At 39.6% G+C, this 19,414-nt stretch overlaps 1 protein-coding gene across 1 annotated transcript in view; it reads right to left on the reverse strand.

Moving 5' to 3' along the window:
• The window catches only part of DOC2B (double C2 domain beta), an 824,733-nt gene that overhangs the window by 364,100 nt on the left and 441,219 nt on the right, over window positions 1-19,414 (reverse strand). Inside the window, exon 5 of the mRNA XM_082245573.1 lies at window positions 7,692-7,801. Coding sequence (XP_082101699.1) covers window positions 7,692-7,801 — 110 coding nt within the window. The remainder of the gene's footprint in view (window positions 1-7,691; window positions 7,802-19,414) is intronic.

A 19,414-nucleotide genomic window follows, 5' to 3' on the forward strand; every position in this document is an offset into this window, starting at 1 on the left:
TATTGTCACAAAACTTTTTTTTAGCCTATTAGAGCCTCTGGCTCTAATCACATGGCTAAAAAAAAAAAAAAGCCCCATTGAATTCCATGCATCTGGCACCCCTGCATGTAGATTAGGGGGCCGGATGCATGGATAGGGGGGCGGCGCCCCTGCACCCCCAATACACCAGCCGCCACTGCTGTTGCATGTTATTAATCTACACCATCAGGAGGCAACTAATGTCATTTCCCTTCTGTATCTATTACATTGTGCAGAAATTATTTTTCAAGGTTTACAGCAGAGGCACTGACATCTTGGCTTATTTGTTTTTTAAGCAGATCTTGGCAGCTGGGCAGAGTTTTATTGTAAACAACAAGTGGGTGTTTTTAAGCTTTTAGAAACCCACTGAAACCTGACATCAGAGTAGTTGTTGTAATCTTTGAGAATTAATTACTTTATAGTACAAGCAGCTACGAGGTAAGCAAAGGTTTTTATTCTACTTTATTGTTTGTTAAGAATAGGTACGCTTACAGAAAAGAGCAAAGCTTAAACAAAAATATGCTTTATGATACATTCTGCTGGGTAGAATTTGGAATTTTTGACTTTAACTTCTTATCTTATACTACATCTTATACTTCTCTTCTCTATGCCTTTGCCTGTCCAACATCTATACCTCGAAGATCACCTAACTTTTTCAGACATGGCAACAGGACATCCCCACACTGACAAATGGTGATTGAGAGGAGGATATTCAACAATACTTTCCACTTATGATATAGGGAAAAGATAGATAAGTGCAGCTAACATTTCCACACAGGGTATATTGCTCATCACAGCATCTCTGTACCATTAATACAACTGTAGATGCCAGTTGTCCTAAATGCCATACTGAACCTGGTACATTTATCCATAAGGTGTGGTCCTGCTCATTTATACAAGAATTTTGGTGGGGGGTGTTGGAAGATATTTGTTCGGTGATTAGTGTTGTAATTCCTCTAATACTGCTATTGGTGCATGCAACACGGTTGATACAACTTATCATTAAGAGCTATTCCTCCTATACACAGCTTACTATGCCAGAAAGACTATTCTTTCCAAATGGAAACTATTTGACTCTCCTATTCTACAGCATTGGAGATCCATGATTAATGTGGTATTACCATTTTATAAACTCACCTACCTGGGATGTAACTGTGCCAAAAAATTCATAAAAACCTGGGCAACATGGCTGTTGGCGAGAGATCTGACATTGTAAATGAGTGCAATTTGGTATATTACTGCTACTGAACTGAGTTTGGTTTTACTGGGTCTCATATGGGGAACTAGGACTTTGTGCCCTACCCCTCTTCCCTCCATCCCTTTCCACTTTTCTTCTACCCTGCTTTTCCCTCTTCCTCCTAAATCATTATCTAGTCTTTATGGGATTTATTTGATATTTCCATATATCTGCATTGCCCCCCCCCCCGCCCTTCCTTCTCTTGTTTGGAAGACTTTACTGACCTTATTATATAACTAAGTTTGTGGACCCGGGAGTCATCTTGTGCTACAGTATGTATTTCCTACTTGTATGAGGTACTATTATACACTGTGATATCCTTTGGAATTAATATTCTTTGCTCTCTGAGGATGATTTACTAATACTGGAGAGTGCAAAATCTGGTGCAGCTCTGTATTTTATTTGTCAAAGCTTAAAGTCAAAGTTAGAAGCTGATTGGCTACCATGCACAGCTGCACCAGATTTTGCATTCTCTAGCTTTAGTAAATCAACCCCCTATTTGCCACAGCTGTTATTTGTACACTTAATAAACCTTTAAAAAAGAAATCACAAGGACAGAGATGAGATGATCCCCCACATACTCCTACAAAAAAAATAAACTTTACTTATGCAGTCATGCAGTCAATTCACAATCTACAGATAAAAGTTCTAAAAGGCCACCAGCAACCTGTTCACATGAATCACATGCTCCTTCTTGGTATCTCTTAAAAATATGAAAGGATTGTCAATTATACTTACCCTGTCCCAGAAGGTGTGTGTTAATTCTCATTTTCCCTTTTTAAACATTTAAATTTCTCAACTCTACAGAAATACTTTAATTGTACTTATTTAAACCGAATGTCTCTGTGTTTTAAAGCGGAGTTCCGGGCACAAAATCAATATTTTTTTTTGTGCCCGTCCGCTTGTTCCCCTTCACCTGAAAAGGAATTGGATAGTTAGGTTTTTTTTTAAAAAAACTCACCTTGTAATTGAAGATCGAATATATTCACCTAGTCTTCACTTCCTCCCTCAGCGCTGCGGCTCCGCTGTCACTTCCTGGCTTGCACTGATTCCTGGGAGCTGAACGTCATCACTCCCAGGAATCAATGCGACGGCACTGGCCCCGCTCGTCACTTCCGGGCTACGCCGCATTCCCCTGCTAAACAGCTTCTGGGCATGCCCAGAAGCTGTGGAGGAATGCGGCGCCGCACCGGAAGTGACGAGAGGGGCCGGTGCAGGCGCATTCTGGGAGAAGAAGACGCGGAAGAAGACGCCGAAGAGGACCGCGCCGGCTTCAGCTGCCCACAAGAGAGATGGAAACGCTGTGGAAGAAATTTTATAAGTAAGTATTTCTTCTAAAAGGTAAGTGCGAACCGGGACAGATCAGAGGCTAGCCATTGTGGAATGTACTAGCCCTGACTGTCCCGGGGGTATGTTTATTGAAAAATAATTTCTGTGCCCGGAACTCCGCTTTAAATTATTTTTAAATTCAAGATCCTATATTATCTCTGCATGGTAATTCTAGGAACATTCTCAGTACCCACAGGTGACAAGTAGTTACAGTCCCCTTCATTAACCTCTCTTGTATGATCAATAAACCATGGAATCTCCAATAGAGTTATTACCGATATACAGAATTCGTACATGCTCATCTATATTAGTACAGTTTCTATTAGCCCTTGGCACAGAAAATAAATGAAAATGAATTAATATCCTTGTCTTCTAACTCATCCCTAAAGCTTAAAGAATATTTATGGTTACAATGTAAAATTATATATTCTATTCCACCTTATGATTCCATTATTTCTATCCTACTCCTTTTATTCTGAATGATCTTGAAGTAAACATACTTTGTGAAGGTCCCCATGTGTTTACTTCCTTGAATTCTATGTCCTGTGAGTAGGGACTGCTTTGTCATACATTTCACAGAGCGGGCCTTCTGCACTACATGTGCTGAGAGGAAAAGTTTTAGGAGGCAGAGTCAGGCAGCAAGGTACAGTGGGATTTGTACTCCTTAAAACTGAAAGTAAACAGCAGAGGAGAAGCTGGAAAGCATGCAGGGAATACAGGAATTTGTGAAAAGATGGTCAGCAGACAAGCAGGACTGATCTCCCCTAGCTGCAAATAACCTGGAAGCAATGCTCATAACAACACTTCTTGCTTCAGATGTTACTTTCCTAGGCCACTGTGCCCAGAGAAAAAGCTAATGGAGAGCAGGGGAAACATCAGGGGTCTAAAAAGAACCTTTTCTGTCTTATTGAAAAGAACCTGCCATAAAGACATTATCTTACATAGGGAACAAAAAATCTGAGCTACTAGCCAGGTCTTAAGAGCTACTCACCACCACTTTCCCCACCCAACCCCTACCCTGCCCCTCCTCTAAATACACCTCTAAACACATCCTCGTAAATTAAAAATAAACGTTGAGAGGGTATGATCTGCAGGATATCCCCAGTATGGTCCTATAGGCGAGTTTTAACTATGAAAATGTGAGTGACTTGCACTTGATAAACTGTTTTTCAAATATTGTGTACATTAAAAAGTCAAAATGTCCAGAATTACTGCTTTTATAAGGTATATAATGTTTGTGGGTTTAAACTAATTTTTGGGCCTAAAATTACTTTTTATACATGTTTACAAAAAAAAAAAAAAAATAACAAAAATAGCTCTGCCAGCAAGAGGGTCAACCCCCAAACCAAAAATGTGGTATATTTGCGCTTACCAATCATTAGATGTAATGGCTGTTATAGTTTTCTTTTCTTTGTTTTTTTTCCTCTCTTTTCCCCTGTTGATCTGGCCAGTAACACACTTCCTGTATTATACAGACACCACTCTGGATGAATGAGGGGGCAGATTTGGAAAACAGCTTTGTCAGCCTGGGAGGGGGGTTAGAAGTACTAGCAGATTTAAATATACTGGCAAATTGAACTCCAGCTGATACTTTATAATCAGTTACAGCAAACAGTATTTTTTCCTTGTGGGATAAAGGTTTTACATAAATAAAAGCTGATGATTAAAGTCACCCCTGCCAGTGTTAAATTGTTTATCTCATCCCTGTAACTGCAAAAAGGCTTAATAACTGTTGGCGTTTGGGTTTAATTCTGCTGTAAATTAAGTTAACTTTTATATAACTTTCCTTTTTTATACACGTTTGAACTTTTCTTTAAAAAAGGAAGCTAGAATTGGCCTTAAACATGTTCAATAAACCCCCATTATAGGTGACAGTAGGTAAGTGTTATGACTGATGATTTTGAAAGCAACAGCAAATCTGATAAAATCTTGAACAAAAAATCAATTTCTCCCATTTTGCAGGATATGTGTTCATCTAGCATGTACACAATATCACAGTTAGTACAGCCTGTAGGTAAATTAATAATTCAGCTATAGGCCTGTCATCATCAGGAGAGCTTGAAACAAGGTCACAAGATACAAATGAAGACTAGACAGATTAAGATAGTAAATCTATCTTTAAATCATATACAGTATTTTATAACTTATTTTTCTTTCTTATAATGCAGTTTACTATAAGAAGAAAGAACAGTTATCCAGCTTGGAACTGGAATATACTCATACTTAACAAGTCCACAGCTTATTAGAGAGTGAAGCAATAAAATGGATAAAAGTCCCGACAATGACATTATATTATAAAACCATTATTGGCTATTCCTACATTTCTATCCCTATTGGTGCCCATTAGAGCTGAAACAGCTATTCATAACATTGAAATTTGTATTTCTGTCCATCCATTCCTGGAGTACACTGCTCCCATAGACAGGAGACCAAAGCTAACAGAAAAAGATTATGCTGGGGGGCCACTGTACCCTGAGCCAGTCCAACATATACAGTATATGTTTGGCTGGAGGCCCTGAGTTGAGAAACTTCCTAAATTCAGTGACAGCTGACTTCCATCAGTGACAGCTAAAGAGCATTCTATAGCTATTTGCTCGCTGTTTAGACATGCAATCACAGTGCCTTGTACAGGGGAGCTTCCTTTATCGACTTGCTTTGCAGCTATGAAATATTATGTGACTAAAAGCAAAGAGCAAAGGGAGCGTTGTGTGTTGGTCTTTCTTAAGCCAACAAAAAGCTGTCCCCACCAAGAAAAGGACAGTTGGTTGCTTTTGCCATCTTGATCAAAGTTTTCCAGTCCTCCTGTGCAGGTGAACAACCTGATTTTTTTCTACTGCATTTAGGCAGTGCAACCTGGTCAACTGCCTGCCCCTAGTCTGTGATTGAATTGTTAAAGCCCAACTTCAGGAAACCTAAATATTACTCCTTGCAGTGGGGCTGCACCCATACTGTAAAGATTAACTGCTCACTTAGTCTAGGGGAGAGAAGAAGAATTTTAAAGTTGAATTCCAGAAATTCAGCTCCTTTGTAATAAGTGAAGGCACACACAGAAGTCTTTGTATTATGTGAACTCATTCACAAAATATATAGGCTTCTCTGAATGGGCATTAGAAGAGAGGAGCAGGCATAGCTGCTCAGTGTGCCTCTCTCTCCTTTCTCACAACCCTGTGCATCAGTGTATGCTCTGGCAGAGCCATAAACATGTCAGATATAAATAATATAAATAATTTATGAAGATGTCATGCACCTTCTTAGACATAACTAATAGTGTGCCTGCACGTTTTACAAAGTGGCTGAATTCCTGGAGTTCAGCTTTAACTTACCTTATCCTCCACTCCCACTTTCAGATAGTGGACTGATATTCAGAGATATGGTCCCTGAATTGGTCTTGAAGATGTCAGGACCTTAAACTGGGTGAGAAGCTGCTATAAGAACAAGTTTGGCAATGCAAGGGAGCAGAGGATGCTGCTGGGACCAGTTTAGCAGCATGGAGTAGCAGAGGATCAGGTGAATAGATTTTCTTTTCCAGTGGGGGGCACATCCACACTTAATGGGATCATTTTTCTGTTTCCCAAAGTTGTGCTTTAAAGAGCAGCAACAAACATCTGCTCAATCCACTCTATCCTCTTGTCAGCATAACTGACCGCTCTTCTTTGCTGCCTCTCCCTTTGTTAGTTGGACTGCTGCTGTACAGGGCATTACAGAATAGATAGCTATTACATGTGTAGCACCCTACAGGTAGGTGCTAGGTAAATGTATAGTGGGCCTTGTCTGCCTAACAGCAGGGCTGTGATTTGTTTAGATAGGGTGTCAGGTCTTCCAGATGTGCCTGCTGAGGGGAGAAGTATCCCCACTGGCTCCTGTGAGAGGCTTCTCATAGGGCAATGTGGGAAGCCCAATCAGGGGACACATCCCAGCTTGTAACTACCCAGGAAGGCAGATTAGGCTGCAAAGGATTCTGGGAGTTGGTATAAGTTTGGGGGGAAGTGCATGGCACGGTGTCTTTGGCGAGAGCAGAGTCCCAGGAAGGAGAGTGCGGCTGTCTCTTCTCCTGTCTGAGGAAGGTGGATGTCTCAGGGTGTTGCCTGAGTGTCTAGAGAGTGCTAAGTTGAGCTGAGGAGATCCGGTGTGCTGAGAGCCTGCAGGGAGAGAGAGGGGTCCAGTCCTAGGAAAGCCTACACAGGTCATGAGTACTGAGGATTGCCCCTGGGGTCTGCATGAAGTTAGAGTGGACCACTCCGGAAGAGGTTCTGGTATCCAGTGTCAGCTAGCTGTAAAGGGGGTACCTAGGTTGAGGACCCTGAAGCTACAGAGGGGGTACATAGTCAGTGTACCCTGAAGAGTTCAAGTTTAAAGGGGGCACTTGCAGTCTGGGCCCTGCATTTCACAGAGCGTGCCAGTTAAAGTGACAGCTATACAGAGTTCTACTATATACTATCTCAAGCTGTGCCAGGAGGGGGAAAGTATTCAGTGGCTTTCATAGTACAACAGTGTCAGGAGTTCTACAGTTCTCAGTCTTGGATCTTCTGGACTATAAGTCAAGGATTCAGCCCTTCTTCAGTTCTACAGAGTATTCTCAGTGTCAGTGAGCGTTGGCTGGCGCTGGCTGGCGTCACGGAAGCGCCATTCCAGAAGTAAAGTCCCAATTGTAATTAGTTAAAGCCTCAAGGAGTATCCCACTCATCCCCTTCTCCCATCCCCTTTATTCCAATAAAAAACCACAAACAAAGATGCCGGAGTTGTCGCTTCAGTTGTCACACCCAGGGTCGCAGCTCACATGGGCTGGAGAGATTACCGGTACTAATGGCAGACCCACATCAGGCCATAGGCCTAGAAATTTTGCTACACATGGAACCATTCATCAGAATACAAAGTCTTTACTCCAAACCCAGATATCATTTAAGCTTCTGTTGTATTCACAGTTACAATATTCAACCCTTCAGTTTGATTTGGAATATTTATCATACGTTGTACATAGATACTGCTTCCACAAACAAAATTGCAACTTACAAATTAATTACAGAAAAAAGACACAGACTCTGGTTGCAGTTTAATAGGAAAAATTGATATTCCAATTTAAAGAGGATGGTATTAGTATCAGGCTTACCTGAGAGTCTTACGAATCATATCTTCATCTGTGATCCCATAATATGTTAGCGTTTCATTCCATGTGGGGTTAAGCGTATTCCTCAAGGTCTTTGTTCGTAATTTGTTTGCCTGAAACAAGACCAAATGGGTTCTGTTACAAACTGAAGCTCAAAATCATTTTAATCTTCATTTATCCTGTTTTAAAAAAAATGATATGCCTCCATAGGCCTCTTTTACTGCAAAACCTTCATGGCACTGATATTTGCGGCTGCAGAGTTCCAATGCTCTTTCTGTACAATATATAAGCATTAATTCAATGTAAAAACACATTAATTCGATTGAAAATTATATTAGCACAGATAAAACAGATACGATCAGTGATACAGCAGGCAGCACCTTAAACCCTGGCATCTATTGCTTTTTTTTTACAATTAATTTCTAAATTTAAATATCTAGCTGTATTGTCTCCCTTTATATTGTATAGCGATGTGCAAACTGTTGGAGCTATATAAATCCTGTATAATAATAATATGAATATTACATACTTATTAAACTAATGGAACTGAGACCACATTGTATGATCAGTAAAGTAGCAGGATCTAAATGATATTCCAGATGCTGTATTCTTAAGGATACATTAAACTCTTTTCTTTTAATTGCCAGTCTTTTAAAGCATATATGGACTCATTTTTACATTTAAATAAAAGATACTCTTTATTCAATATACTGCAATACATTCCTTACATTGACGAACAGCAGTAAGTAACACATAATAAAATGTTCAGTGCATCTCACTATGATTATTTAAATCTCATACAATTCCTCAGACACCAGGATATTAATGGCATTTTACTCTGTCAGAGCTTTGTCGAGAAATAGTGCTTATTACCAATATTCATATAAACGAACATATGGGTAGCAGTGACCATAATATGATTTAATTTAATGTTAGTTGTAAGCAACAAACGCATACAGGAAATATAAAAACACTTAACTTTAAGAAAGCAAATTTTACAAGGATGAGGGCTGCGCTACAAGACTTAGACTGGGAGGAAATATTGGCATCAATGAACACAGAAAAGAAATGAGAATTTTTCAAAAAAACTGTATGTGAACTCACTGCAAAGTATATTCCAATACGTTTAAAAGGCTAAAAATACCACCCAAGTGGCTCATGGCCAAAGGTATAAAAAGCTATAAATAATAAAAGTGCTTTTAAAAAATGTAAAAATGAAGGAACACTATCATTGTACAATTGTTACAAAGAATATAACAAAATGAAAGACAGATTGCAAAAGACAATTCTTCAAATATATTAATAGTAAAAAGGTCAGGTCTAAGCATGTAGACCCTTTACAAAATAATCTGGAGTTGATGACTGGGGACAAAGAGAAGGCAAATGTATTAAATGCTTTCTTTAGCTCTGTGTATACAAAGGAGCATGGGGGAGCTCATGACCATAATGGGGATGGTATTGACACAGCCCCAAATGATCCACAATGGCTCAAAAGTGATATGGTCCAGAAATATTTAGACAGATTAAGGGTGGATAAAGTGCCTGGATCAGATGGCATCCACCCACGCAGCCTAAAAGAATTGAGCTCTGTTATTAGAAACAAAGCCTTTGTTTATAATATTAAGGGACTCGTTAAGGACTGGAATAGTACCGCTGGATTGGCGTAGGGCCAATCTGGTGCCTATATTTAAAAAGGATCAAAGTCTTTGTCAAGCAACTATAGACCTGTTAGTTTAACCTCTATAATCGGTAAGATACTGGAGAGTATAATAAAAGACCACATAGATGAATTATTGCTGGAAATAAATATTTTAGGCAACAGACAGCATGGATTCATAAAAAACAGAAGTTGTCAAACAAACCTGATTTCTTTTTTTGTGGAGGTAAATAAAACATCGGACAGAGGAGTGGCTGTGGAGGTAGTATACTTGGATTTTGCAAAAGCGTTTGACACCGTTCCCCACACACGGCTAATGTGTAAGGTAAAGTCTACAGGCTTGGAAAGATCAGTTTGTAAATGGATAGAAAATTGGCTAAAAGATAGAATTCAGAGAGCAGTGGTTAATCATTCTCACTCTTAATAGTCTAAGGTTATCAGTGGTGTACCCCAAGGTTCAGTGTTGGGACCCTTACTTTTTAATATCTTTATAAATGATATAGGGTCTGGGATTAAAAGTACTATTTCAGTCTTTGCACATGACACCAAGCTATGCAGTGGAATAACTTTCTTCCAGGATGTCTCCAACTTAGAAGCCGACCTCACTGCATTGTTTCATTGGGAAACTATGTGGCAAAGGAGGTTTAATGTTGATAAATGTAAAGTTATGCACTTGGGGGCTAAGAATATGCATGCATCATACATACTAGGTGGAGTAGAACTGGGGGAATCCATAGCGGGGAAGGATCTGGGTGTTCTGGTAAATCATACGTTTAATAATAGCATGCAATACCAAGCTGCTGTTTCCAAGGCAAGCAAAGTCCTTTCCTGTATTAGGAGAGGCATGGACTCCAGAGAGAGAGATATAATTTTGTCCCTGTACAAATCATTAGTAAGACCTCATCTGGAATATGCAGTTCAGTTTTGGGCACCAGTTCTCAAAAAGAATATAGGGGAACTGGAGAGAAGGGCAACCAAACCGAAAAGAGGCATGGAGGAGCTCAGCTATGAGGAAAGATTAGAGGAACTGAATCTATTCTTTCTTGAGAAGAGGAGATTAAGGGGGATATGATCAAAAAGTACAAATACATAAGGGGTCCATATAGTGAACTTGATGTTAAGTTATTATAGTATATTATCACAGAGGACAAGGGGGCACTCTTTACGTCTAGAGGAAATGAGATTTAGTCTCCAAATACAGAAAGGTTTTTTCCACAAAAGAGCTGTGAAAATGTGGAATAGACTCCCTCCAGAGGTGGTTCTGGCCAGCTCAGTAGATTGCTTTAAAAAAGGCCTGGATTCTTTCCTGGGTGTACATAATAAAAAACGGATACTGATATTTATAGGTAAAGTTGATTCAGGGAATATCCGATTGCCTCTTGGGGGATCAGGAAGGATTTTTTTACCCTGCTGTAGCAAATTGGATCATGCTTTGCTGGGGTTTTTACACCTTCCTCTTGATCAACTGTGGGTATAGGATTGTGTATATGGGATTGTATGGTTGTGTTTTCTTCTTTGTTTTTTATTGGTTGAGCTAGATGGACTTGTGTCTTTTTTCAATCTGACTAACTATGTAACAATGTAAGTTCATTGAAAATATTACCATTTTACTTCCTATACTTCCTAATTATTAGATGTAGGTATTAAGTGTTTGGCATGCAAATGAGAAAAAAATATATATATAGATATATATCTATATATATATCTATATATATATATCTATATATATATATATATAGATATATATATATATATATATACGAGTGTGTAACCCAATTAATGTAGAATAATTGATTGTAAAGTGGCAATGAACCTAATTATAATCATAGCAATTATTGTAGTTTTCTGAAAATTTTCTAATTTGCATAGAACGAGTATGTTTGCCCCTTTTTTTATTTGCAATCTGAACCTTGGTCATTGTTGTAAAGAGGCCTTTTATGTTTACTGAAAATGATTTTGTATGATAGGAGATGAGTTGAGAATGAATGCATTTTCTAATCTTCCGTTATTGTTTATAAAATGTATGCATTTTCTTGTGGGTGTGCATGTGTGTTGAAATAGGCTCTATAAAAAAAGAGAGGATGGTGCAGGAAGGCTAACAGGTGTAAGAAATGTCATGTGGTTGAAGTGACATTGCAGGAGTACAAATTGTTGCTGTTTCTCTACAGCAGTCTTTGGGACATTACCATTTGGAGACAGTAACATTATTAGTATCAGTAAAAAGTTTAAAATTCAAAATACGGTACTTCACTCCTACAATGAACACCATTAAAACACCCCATGCAGACAGCTTTTTCAACATGACTTACTGAAAATGTGAATTTACTCTTGGAAAACCATGCTAAACATCGACTTCACCTCTTCATAAACAAAGTAAAGCTATTATCCAACAACAGAATTCTTAGTTATTTAGAGAACATAAAACAGGAACCAGTTTTTCCTTTACCCTGTTCATGTTTTTGCTTCCTAAATTTCTGCACACACTGTATATTTTTTATAGGAACTTACTTTTAACATGTGAACACTCCAGTGGCAGCTGAATGGCACACTTTTACTGTGGCAACTACGACGGAACATGACAATGCACTGTGCACTGGAGTAGTCCAATGCAGTAACAACGTCACAGTCTACATCCACTGATCTTCTGTGGATTTAGGCTGCCTCAAATCCTTCTGCGTCCTCATGCAATCCCAGACAGGCTTGATGATGTTGTGATCAGGGCTCTGTGGAAGCCAAACCATCACTTCCAGGACTCCTTGTTCTACTTTATGCTTAAGACCGCTCCTAATGAAATTGGCTGTATATTTGGGGTCATTGTCCTGCTGCAGAATACATTTGGGGCCAGTAACACACCTCCCTGATGGCATGTCATGATGGGTAAGTATCTGCTTGTATTTTTCAGCACTGAGGACACCATTGATCCTGACCAAATCCTAATTCCATTTGCAGAAATTAAGCCCCAAACCTTTAAGGAACTTCCATGCTTCACTGATGCCTGCAGACACTAATTATTGTACCGCTGTCCAGCCCTTCAAGGACTTGTCCCTTGCTCCTCTTGCACAATTGGCACTTTTGAGGAGGGGGGAGGGGAGCAGGTACCCGATATTGACAGATAACTTCTTCTAACTTCCGTTCTGAGCGCTTGGCAACTAAAGTTCTCCTTCCACCCTCCTCCTGCAGGCTTCTGGGACACTGACAGGTCCCAAAAGACTGAATCCACAATTCCCAATGTGCAGCGCGGCTCGTGCATGCGCAGTGGGCACCCTGCTGGTGCCGCCAAGGGAGGACAGAGGATGAAGATGGCTGAGCTAAGTGCACAGCTGGACCGTGAGACAGGTGAGTGGCTGTTTTTTGAAAGTCAGCCGTTACACTTTTTGTAGCTGCTGACTTTTAGTTTTTTGACAGGTGTCTGGAACTCCTCTTTAAGAAATATCTTTAGGGAAAATGATAAGGTGGCCACCCCACAGACCCATGATCTCAACATCTTCAAGTCTGTCTGGGATTACATAAAGAGACAAAAGGATTTAAGGCAGCTTACAGGAGGGAGCAAAGGACAGAAGGCAGTATTAGGGTCAGCAGTGACAGTAGATCCATAACATCAATTGGGGGGACTGTGCGGGACCAAACAGGAATAAAAATAATCACCATTCACTATCAACTTCCACAAAACTAAGAGGGGTATATGCAAATGCCAGGAGCCTAGCTAATAAAATGGATGAGTTGGAAATGTTAGTACATGAGGAGGACATAGACCTTGTGGGAATAACAGAAACTTGGTTAGACCCCTCACATGACTGGCTGGCCAATATCCAAGGGTATTCGGTGTACCGGAAGGACAGGGTAGGAAAAAGAGGGGGAGGGGTATGTCTCTAAGTCAAGAATAATGTAAGGGTGATAGAGAGGAGTGATATTATGGAAGGGATGAGTATGGAGTTGGAATCCGTGTGGGTAGAACTCCATAGGGAAGAAGTAAAGGAAAAAGTAATTGTGGGGGTTTGCTATAGGCCACCCAACCAAAGGGAGGAGGTAGAGCTAGAATTTATATCACTGTTGGGTAAAGTGGCAAAACTGGGATCAGTCATCATATTATGGGAATTCAATTATCCCGACATTGACTGGGAAGAGGAAACCTTACAGGACAACTAAATGTCTCAGTTGGTGGATTCTCCTACTAGAGAAAATGCAGTGCTGAATCTATTGATCACTAATGACCCAGACCTAATCTCGGAGGTAGGAGTCCAGGACAACCTGGGCTCTAGCGATCACAGGATGATCACATTTAGCGTAAATAACAATATACCAAGGCAAGAGGGGAACATAACCCTAAACTTCAGAAGGGCAAACTTTCCCAAATTGTGCTCAATGATGGAAAGGGTAAACTGGGACCAAACCATAGGAACACTGACCACGGAGGAAAAATGGGAATGCTTTAGGAACATATTAAACAAATGCATTTCGCAGTGGATTCTTATGGTAAATAAATTTAGAAGAGACAAAGCCAAACCTGGCTGGCTAAACCGTAATGTTAAAAAAACGTATTAGGGGTAAAAAAATGGCCTTCAAGAAATATAAATCAGAGGGTACTGTATCGGCTTTCGAGCAATACAAGGAGGCAAATAAGAAAAGTATATACAAAATCAAAATGGCTAAAATCAACTTTGAGAAACAAATAGCAGAGGATAGTAAAAATAAACCAAAGAAATTCTTTAAATATAGCAACAGAAAAAAAACTAGAGCAGAGCATATTGCACACATAATTAACGATGATGGGAGGATGTTTACAGAGGACACTGAAAAGGCAACCGCGCTGAACGCGGAAAAGGAGGGGTACACTGACCATGACTGTATGGTTAGTAGTAATACACAGGACTTGCCGCTATGGCTAACAGAGGGTGAAATGAGGGAAAGGCTGGATAAAATTAACACAAATAAATCACCAGGCCTGGATGGCGTACATCTGAGAGTACTCACGGAACTTAGTAAAACTATATCTAGACCACTGTTCCTGATCTTTGCTGACAGTATTATGACAGGAAATGTACCAGGGGATTGGAGGAAAGCTAACGTGATACCGATATTCAAAAAAGGGCAGAGGCATGTCCCGGGAAATTATAGGCTGGTCAGTCTGACATCCATAGTATGTAAACTTCTGGAGGGGGTGATAAGGGACTATATCGTAGAGTTTGCTAAAGACAGCAACATCATCAGCAGTAATCAGCACGGGTTTACAAATGGGCGTTCTTGTCAAACCAATCTCTTAACATTCTACGAGGAGGTGAGCTGTGAGCTAGATAGGGGGAAACCAGTGGATGTGGTGTACCTGGATTTCGCTAAGGAGTTTGATACAGTTCCCCACAAGCACTAAATTTATAAAATAAGGTCTGCAGGCATCGACCACAAGATTTGCTCTTGGATACAGAACTGGCTAAAAGGACGTGTTGAAAGGGTGGTAATAAATAGCGCATACTCAGACTGGTCTGGGGTGGTAAGCAGGGTCCCCCAAGGCTCAGTCCTGGGACCAACCTTGCTTAATTTATTCATAAACAGCATTGAGGACGGGATCAGTAGTTCTATATCAGTTTTTGCAGATGACACAAAATTGGGCAGGGCAATAACTGCACAGCATGAAGCAGATATCCTACAGAATGACCTGAACAAAATAACAGAGTGCGCAACGACATGGCAAATGAGGTTTAATGTGGAGAAGTGTAAGGTTTTGCACTTGGGGACTAAAAACATAAAAGCACAATACACTTTAGGGGGGGAACCTTTGGGGGAATCAAAAATGGAGAAAGATCTGGGAGTCTTGGTAGAGGATAGATTAAGCAATAGCATGCAATGTCAAGCGGCAGGTGCCAAAGCCGGCAGAATATTGGCATGCATAAAGAAAGGGATGTATTCCAGAGATAAAACTATAATCCTACCACTTTATAAAACTCTGGTCAGATCGCATCTGGAGTATTCTGTCCAGTTCTGGTCGCCAGTCCTCAGGAGGGATGTGTTGGAGCTGGAGAGAGTCCAGAGAAGGGCAACTAAACTAATTAGGGGATTGGAGGACCTTAATTATGAAAAGCGTCTACAATCGCTTAATTTATTCTCCCTGGAGAAGAGACGCCTGAGAGGGGACATGATAGCAATTTATAAATACCTCAATGGTGATCTCAGCAAGGATTGCATGAGGATTCGAGGGCATACAATGCGATTAGAGGAGAAGCGTTTTAACCTCAGGCAACGCAGGGGGTTCTTTACTGTTAGGTTCTTTACTGCTAGGGCTACAAGATTGTGGAATTCTCTACCACAAGAGGTAGTCTCTGCGGGAAGTATGGCTACTTTCAAAAGACTCTTGGACGTTCATCTCAATGATCAGAACATTCAGGGGTATGAGAGATGATTACGGCCACACACACCTACACAGGTTGAACTGGATGGGCTATTGTCTTTATTCAACCTCAACTACTATGTAACTATGTAACATCCACAGAAGATCTATGGTTAGTTCTCCAAGATGTTTTGAACAACCTACCTGCCAGGTTCCTTCAAAAAGTGTACCTAGAAGAATTGTTGCTGGTTTAAAGCCAAAGGGTGGTCTCACTAAATATTAGTTTGATTTAGATTTTTCTTCTGTTCGTAAACTTTACATTTTGTAAACAATTAATTAAAATATATATTTTTGAAAGCATTTCTCCACGCCTGCCTAAAACTTTTGCACAGTACTGTATGTATATATATATATATATATATATATATATATATATATATATATATATATATACTATAACTTCATTTCTGAACTTATTTGTTTTTTTTGTATATATAGATTGCATGGGTTGTTATCATGTGGTGAACATTTCATGTCAATAGCACCTTTAGAAATATATTTACCTAGAAAAATGTGTGTGTGTGTGTGTGTGTATATATATATATATATATATATATATATATATATATATATATATGTATATATAAAGCACCACAGGTTAACAGCTTTTACCCTCAACCCTGCCCCAATGTATTAAAAATTAAATTAAAGACAGTGGTCAAGCACTACTCCCCTCTCAGCACTGTCCCTTTCTTCTTCCTTTATCCTCCAGGTTGAATGGTGGTCAGGTCTCGAGTACATATAGCTTGAGTTCCACTTTAAATGTTTTGGTTTATATAAACTTTAGGTCAAAAACTTGTTGGTGGATGATATTATTTTAAAATGAGCAGTGCAGAACATATTGCAGGAAATTTACTAAAATAGGAGCACTCAGAATCTGATGCAGCTGTTCATGGTAGCCAATCAGCTTCTAACTTTAGCTTGTTCAACTTAGCTTTGACAATAAAACCTGGAAGCTGATTGGTTTCTATGCAGAAACTGCACTTAATTCTGCACACTCTAGTTTTAGTAAATCCCCTAATTGTTACTCATTCAGTAAATGCTATTCTATGTTAGTTTATATTGTTAATTGCTAAATGGCAGAGGTGGGCTAGGATGCAAGAAATGAGAAAACATCATTACAATGAAAATAACCAATTTTCCTGGCAGGATTACATAAATAGCATCATTGTATATATCAATAAAGTCAATCGCTAAACTGATACTATTGTTAAAATAATGACACTGTGATTTAACAAGGTAACTTGAAATTTTGAAAATGTGTCATCACCAAATTGTCAGTGACACAAAACATATCTGCTATTACATAAGGTTCAAGTTGTCAGACATGTAAATTAAACAGTCAGTGATTGCAGTATTTATTATTTTCACATTGATGAGCTTACTTTGTGTGTATTAAACAGTCAGTGATTGCAGTATTTATTATTTTCACATTGATGAGCTTACTTTGTGTGTATTAAACAGTCAGTGATTGCAGTATTTATTACTTTCACATTGATGAGCTTACTTTGTGTGTATTAAACAGGCAGTGATTGCATCTATTATTATTTTTGCAATAATGAGTTTACTTCAAGTGTTAGTCAAAAGATTTTTTACACAATACTTCTCTAAAGTGGTGCAGGGGATGTTGCGGACAACACATGCAATCTTGATCTTTGTAATGTATCAAATACAGTAAGCAGAAGGGGGCTCCGAAGACGAATCAAAAGGTTGAAACATTCAATGTGACTGTAAAGGGTAAGAGACCACATAAAATATAGGTGTCCTATGCGATTTGAGATAAAAAAATGTTTAGATGAGTACCCTTTAATCCTTCTGCCGCCAGAGCTATTTTTCATTTTTTTGTACCCATATTTAGAAGATGGTGCTAATGTGTGCAAACAAAACCCTCTGTTTATAACGTAAATTGTTAGACAGGGTAAGTTTGATTGTTGTGAAGGCTAGCTGGTAAGTGTCCTGGGAAATTTTTTGTTTGTGATGTGCGTTGCCCTTCCATGTGCACTTTACTTCAAAGGCAAACTATAGGTTGGGGTGGTTGCTATTTTTTTGTATAATTGGTTGCAGGGGCACACTGGATGCTTTCAGTTGCCATTGTGCTTTTGCTGGGCGTCCTTTGCCTTACTGTGCCTTTATGGAGGGGTGGGCTCTCTCCAGGCACACCTGCCCTAAGCTATCCACTCAAATTTAAACACTGCCAATAAATAAAGGCGATATACTTGAATACAAACACAAATAATATGCCTTTTCAATCATTTATTATTATACAGGCATCTTGTATAACTGTCGACCTTTATCTGACACCATGACATTTTTGACCACTTCTCTAAGTTCCTTTAGTTGGGAGGTGTTTTTTGAGTTTCATGAATTGCCTTTTTCAAAATCCCACCACAAATTTTTATTGGGAATATTGGGAGTCAAATAAAGGTTTTTAGTAGGCCAGTCCATATCCCCCTATTTTTTCTTTTTTTTGAGCCTTTCCTTTTGCTAGTGTGCTTCAGATCATTATCATGTTTAGAAATCTATTACTGGTTTAACTTTTAGACAGAAGGCCTTACATTTCCATCAAACACACTTTGATACTATGCAAAATGACACCACCAAAATGTGATAAGGCCGCTTACCAGAGTGTAATGGCTTCCAAATTAATGGAAAGCCTATAGCACTTATGTGGGATATGACCCACCAGGTATAGACCATCAAGATCATTCAATCAGGTATGTTTCCAGGTAAATTGCACTATACATGGCACGGCGCCATTGGCTCCAGGGCTGTCAATAAAAGTCAGTGACCCAATCAGGAGATAGAGGGGGCAGGGCCGAAAGGGTCTGAATGGACACCCATAGCAAGCTGCTTGCTGTGGGGACACTCAATAGGAGGGAGGAGCAGGAAAGGAGGGACCAGAGAAGAGGAGGATCCGGGCTGCCCTGTGCTAAACCAACTGCACAGAGGAGGTAAGTATAACATGTTTTTTATTTTTTTTTTCAAAGGAGACTTTACAATCACTTTAATTTTACCCAGGGGGCTTCAAACTTTCTTAACAAAGGGCCAATTTTTTATCCTTCAGACCTTAGAGGGGCCAAACTGTGGCCAGTAGGAGCAGAAAATGTCCTGGCATCTGTAACAATGCACCATCATTGGTGTCAGTGAGAAGAATAATGCCCTATCATTGGTGTCAGTGGGAGGAATAGTGCCCCATAGTTGATGTCAGTGGGAGTAATTGCGTTCCATCATTGGTGTCAGTGGAAGGAATAGTGCCCCATAGTTTGTGTCAGTGGGAAGAATAATACTGCGTTCATCTTGCCATCAATTCTGACCAAATTTCTTGTGCCTTTGTAGCTCACACATCCCCAAAACATCAGCGATCCACCTCTGTTTTTCACAGTAGGAATGGAGTACCTTTCATCATAGGCCTTGTTGACTCCTCTCCAAATGTAGTGTTTATGGTTGTGGTTGTGGCCAAAAAGCTCAATTTTGGTCTCATCACTCCAAATGACTTTGTGCCAGCAGGTTTGGGGCTTGTCTTTGTGCTGTTTGGCGTATTGTAAGCGGGATACTTTGTGGCATTTGTGTAGTAATGGCTTTCTTCTGGCGACTCGACCATGCAGCCCATCTTTCTTCACGTGCCACCTTTTTGTGCATCTTGAAACAGCCACACCACATGTTTTCAGAGTCCTGTATTTCCCCTGAAGT

This window comes from Pelophylax lessonae (genome assembly GCF_965119305.1).
Source record: "Pelophylax lessonae genome assembly, chromosome: 2".
In the NCBI taxonomy this organism is placed as follows: domain Eukaryota; kingdom Metazoa; phylum Chordata; class Amphibia; order Anura; family Ranidae; genus Pelophylax; species Pelophylax lessonae.